This window comes from Octopus bimaculoides, chromosome 3 (genome assembly GCF_001194135.2).
Source record: "Octopus bimaculoides isolate UCB-OBI-ISO-001 chromosome 3, ASM119413v2, whole genome shotgun sequence".
Taxonomy (NCBI): Eukaryota; Metazoa; Mollusca; class Cephalopoda; order Octopoda; family Octopodidae; genus Octopus; species Octopus bimaculoides.
Genome location: NC_068983.1, coordinates 122,504,733 through 122,510,478, shown reverse-complemented (window position 1 = coordinate 122,510,478; position 5,746 = coordinate 122,504,733). Strand labels below are relative to the sequence as shown.

The following is a 5,746-nucleotide window of genomic DNA, read 5'->3' as shown; positions in this document are numbered from 1 at the left end:
TTCATGAACTCATCGATGAAAATCCACTATCACATATAGAAAAATTAATAATTAAAAGCACAATAAATGAGTATAATATAATACAAAGTAAATATCATAAGATAAAGATAATAAAATGACTTTTCCCTAAAACTATATATTTATATATATTTTAATCTGTAAAGCTCAATTTAATTTTAATTTTTTATAAATTGATTTTAATTGAGGTTTTACCTGTAATTTTGGATTTTGTCCCTAATATTATTATGCATATATATATATATAAGTTGTGAGTTTTCATCAGGGTGACATAGGTATGAATGTTGTGTATGTGTGGGAGAGAGAGAGAGGTGGTGAGGAAGAGACAATCTCCGTATTTCCTAGTTAAGTGTTGCCATTTTTTTTTATATGTAAATCACACATACCTATGAACACATGCACAGATATGAATTCATGTCTTAGTTAGTGACTCTGATACCTCAGACACCAAATGTTTCAGTCTATTAGAATAAATTCTATTTAATGCTAATCTATGTTGTACAATTTCTTTCATATTCAGGATATTCTCAGAAACATTATGGCTAATAAAAACAGTGGCTCTAGCGATGGTGCTTGGGCACTTATTACTTATGGGGAATTCAATAGACCTGTCACTGATATTTATGTTAGAGAAAATAATTATGTGATTGACAATTCAAACTATGTAAAGGACCAATTCAGGTAAGTAAATATTAGATTTATGTGTAACTGAAGCACGTACACATGCATATTTATTTACATGTTATAAATGTTCTAAGCTTAGCTTAAATGCTTTATCATATTTCATAAACATCACTTTTGTATGAATCACATGTTCCTGAAGAACACTTACCAATTAAAATCTACTGAACATGAATCTGATCTCCATTTTACACTATTACTCTGACATGGCTGAACATTGTCTAAAAACCTATATATAAGAAAATCTAACTCTCCATACTAAAGTTAATCGATACATTGTAATTTAATTTTTAAAATGTTATAGGTATACTCCTGAATGACTAAACCTATTTAAGGATGTTTGTAATTATGGTTTACTTGCAAATAATGGAATTTATCAATTAGAAAATTGTCTGACACCTGTATATACTAGAGTATGATGCATCATATGTGCAAGAGTGATACATATGAAGAACTGACTACAATAAAAATTTTACATATTTATTATGCCCATTTTGGACATGACATCAGTGACCAGAAAAGGCTAATAAGTTTAATAGATAGCTTTCAACTTGGAAAATGTTGATAAGATTTGGAGGAAACTAATGTATTACAGATTATTTCTGCTCAACTAAGATAGAAAGACATACTCCTCATCCACCACCAAAAATATAAGTATTTCTCACTCAAATTTTCTGCTTACTAGTTTTCCTGTCACACATTCAGCCGATAGCACCTCCACAAAAAAAAAAAAAGCACTTTCATCTCTACAGGATAATGATTTCCATGATAGATTTGAGTCATAATCAAAAGTAGGGTTGTAAATTTAAACCAGATAATGAATTTGAAAAGCCAAATACAATCAATCACTCAACAAAAATTGGATGATTTTGCATATGATTTAAACTTGTCCAAGGTAAACAGTGAATTCTGGCATCATGCCAACAAAAGTGGAATTTCTGGCCATAATGGCATAGGTAACTTGCTCTTGTTCCCTCATCTTCAAAATAGCTTTGATTTTGTATAAACATTTCTGGGGTTTTGTATAAACATTTCTAAGACAATGACAATCACTTTTATAGACACATCAAAATTGTGCTGGCACATATTGGAAATATTTGCCACCAATACCATTTCAGTATTCAACAATGTTGAAGGAAAATTATGAAATTCTCTCTCTCTCACTCTATCTCTCACATTAAATATATTGAACTATATCAGTATTAAATCACATATCTGAGCAGATTTAAAGGTTATGGTTACCTTATAAAGGTTACAACTTACTTTTCACACGAAGCACTGCTGTTCCTTATGTCTGTTACATTTTTAGACATATAATGAACAATAAGTATACATAAAATGGCCTCAAAGGTAAGTCCTTAAAGGTTGGTTATTATAATATTAAATATCTCTTAAAGGACTACACCTCATTATCTATTAAGTTAGGTTTTTCTCAAAGAGGTCATTAAACCTCTAGGTAAAGGTTAGCCAGCCTTTTATTTTCTCACAATACCAACTAACAAAGCTTTTCCAATGCCAAAAGCAAAAAGGTAAACTGATTTGTGATGAACAATTCCTTTGTTTTTAAACATGCTAAAACTACATGCCTGGGACCCCTTTAAAGATGGTAATGTATTCACCCTTGTTGTTTCTAACTTCTTCCCAACATTCAACAAGATTTTCAATACCTCGTTGGTAAAAATCACCAGATTTCGACTCAAAAAATTAATCCATTTCTGCATCAGTATTGAATGAAACTCCATGCAGAGCATTTGAAGGAGATCAAACGAGGTGGAAATCCATTAGTGCCAAATCAGGTGAGTACGGCAGGTGTTGCAACACTTCCCAGCCATGCATTTGAATGGCTTCCTTGGTCATGTTGGCGATATGAGGGAGGGTATTGTCATGCAGCAGAAGAACTCCATGCTGCCGATTAGGTCTTTTCTCTTGAATAGCCATGTTGAGTCGTTCCATCTGTTGAACATAGAGTTCCATGCTGACTGTTTGGTTCTGTTCAAGCAATTCATAATAGATAATCCCTTCCCAGCCCCTCCATACACACAACATCGTTTTATGCAGATGAAGATCTTGTTTCACGCGCTGTGTCGCTTGTTTACTGGGACTAAGCCATTCCTTACACTGCTTCATATTGATGTACAGGCACCATTTTACGTCACCAGTAACAATTCGGTAAGGAAATCGTTGCTTGTGTCTATGAGTTGAGTGGTGACGAGCAAGCAGACCAGTGGAGATTGTGGCTCATTGATTTTTGTTGTTGTCACTTAAAGCATGCAGAAACCATGCTCCATACTTTCGAACCTTTCCCATCAAGTGAAGATGCTTCTCTATAGCAGTGTGGGAGCATTCCATTTTCTCTGTTAGTTCCCTTGTCGTTTGATGAGAATTTTCGTGCAAAAGTTGGTTTAATCGCCCCTCATTGAACTCAATTGGACGGCCAGAACGAGGTGCGTCTTTGAGGTCAAAATTTCCATTTTTGAACTTGGCATACCAATCACAAGCGGTTCTTTCAGCTATGGCACTCTCTCCATACACAGCACAAGTGTCGCAAGCAGATTTTGCAGCCTTAGAACCTTGATTAAAAGCAAAAAGAAGGAGGTGCCGAAAATGCTCATTTTTCTTAACTTGACATTCCATTTTAATGATCTGAAAACAAACAAAAATTAACTAAAATTAACTAGAAAATAAACAAAATAGATTCCAAAATGATTCAAAAATTTTATAAGGATAAGAGCTAAATTAGCATCAATCTATCCTTGAAATTCATGTCCAATGGACATATTCGGTACACGACTATATTTCAGTTTATTTTGGTCGTAGCCTCAACAGTTTTCATTTCAATAATAAATGTGAAAAATAAACTATTGAACTAAAATATACGATGTTGAACTAAATTTTTTAATACATCCTCACATATTGCGGCTATATTTAATTTTTTTTCATTCATATAGTGGTGAGAATTTTCATCTATTCAATTAATTTTGAAAGACTTCTCAAAAGAGTCTGATAATATGTGACATACTGCCACTTTTCACAGCTCACTAGTCACTTGTCTTAGTCTCAATTTGATTCTGTTAGTAATCTGTGCTCTTTGTGTGACACAATTCATATTTAACAGACTAAATTACCCATAAAATGGAAAAGTTTATTAAGAGGAAACATAATCATGACGATTATGAATCTGAAAGTGAACATTCATCAAAAGCAACTAAGCGTAGTGATAATAATACGAAAGCTTGACCCAATTGTAAAAATTGCAATAGCTATTTAAAGTCTGGGTTTCATTGGGCTGGCAACGAGAATCAACCTCTTCCAGTGTGTGTTGTTTGTGGTGAAAAGATGTCTAACGAAGGTATGTTGCCAAGCAAGTTGAAAAGACCCTAACCCTAACCCTTTAGGTTCTTTTATCATTTTCTTTTCCACCAGACCAATCATTATTGGTATTCATCAGCTTTCTTTTACCATCCTCCATCTCAGTTCCTTTATATCCCTTCCCTCTCTTTCTCTCCCCCTCTACTTCTATCTCTTCTCAATCACCTTGTTTCTCTCATCATGCTCTTCATTCTTACACCAATTCATCTTAGTTGTTTTGTAATTGATTTCTCTTCTCTTCATCTTTATGGTCATGACACTCTGAATGAATGGGTGCACAATAATGTAATGAGGACTCTAGTCTTACAGGGTACAACACTACCTCACTAGCACTGGTTCTATAATGAAATGCACCCTGTACACTCTGTAAAGGGGTTGGCAAATGAACAGAAACAATGTAGGATCAAAGGAACCCTTTATTCTTGATGAAGGTATGACAACCTCTACTGCACTGGCACCACTATCAAATATTCCCAATATACTATCTTGAATGATTGGTCTTGAAAAAGAGCATCTAACTGAAGGAACATTATTAAAAAATGAGAGCTACAAGTGAGACATGCTCCTACAACCCATCTAAGAGAGGAATAATTCTAAATAAGAAATGATTTGAACTGTGATGACCTGTGTGACCTATGCTAGCATGAAAAGCAGATATAAAAATGAGAAGGAGCTAGAAGAGTAGGATTCATATGCACACGCACACACACACACACACACACATTTAAATTTGCATATTCATATACATAGGCGTAGGAGTGGCTGTGTGGTAAGTAGCTTGCTTACCAACCACATGGTTCTGGGTTCAGTCCCACTGCGTGGCACCTTAGGCAAGTTTCTTCTACTATAACCTCGGGCCAACCAAAGCTTTGTGAGTGGATTTGGTAGACAGAAACTGAAAGAAGCCTGTCGTATATATGTATATATATATATGTATGTGTGTGTATATGTTTGTTTGTCTGTGTTTGTCCCCCCAACATCGCTTGACAACCGATACTGGTGTGTTTACGTGCCCGTAAATTAGCGGTTTGGCAAAAGAGACCGATAGAATAAGTACTAGGCTTCCAAGGAATAAGTCCTAGGGTCGATTTGCTCGACTAAAGGCGGTGCTCCAGCATGGCTGCAGTCAAATGACTGAAACAAGTAAAAGAGTATACAAAATAATATTTGTTTAAAAATATTTGCTATAAAATAAAATAATATTGTCTCTCTTTTTTTGCTAAACAGAATTGGTTTGAGATCATTACAACAATGTCGAGCTGAAATCCTCTTTAATGAAAATTTAGTAAGCTTTTTATTTTATCTGAAGTACATATTTTCTCATTTAATTTTAAAAACATGCTCAGTGAAATATGTTCCATATATATATAACATTAAAAATTTTAATTTATATTGCAAATTGTTTCACTAAAATATTCAACAAAATAACGTTTACTTTAAAACAGGTGATTATGACTTTACAATATGCAGTATTTTTTGTACATACATGAGAAGGATGTTGAGACAGAAATAAGCTTATTATGCAATACAAATATATAGAGTGTGAATGACAAAGAGAATTGAAATACAAAGCTCAAGAGGCAGAGAAGAGAGAAGGAGTGAAGAAGAAGGTGATAAAGTGTGGTTTAGGTGAAACATACATACAAACACATTACATGTATGTGTGTGTGTGCGTGTG

The 5,746-nt window shown here is 34.0% G+C and overlaps 1 protein-coding gene across 2 annotated transcripts in view; it reads left to right on the top strand.

Annotated features, from left to right (window-relative positions):
- LOC106870245 (uncharacterized) overlaps positions 1–5,746 on the top strand; it is a 63,910-nt gene that overhangs the window by 25,394 nt on the left and 32,770 nt on the right. For both annotated transcript variants that reach the window (XM_052966518.1, XM_052966519.1), the window contains 2 exons: positions 539–699; positions 5,296–5,353. In XM_052966518.1, the coding sequence (XP_052822478.1) occupies positions 539–699; positions 5,296–5,353 (219 nt within the window). The remainder of the gene's footprint in view (positions 1–538; positions 700–5,295; positions 5,354–5,746) is intronic.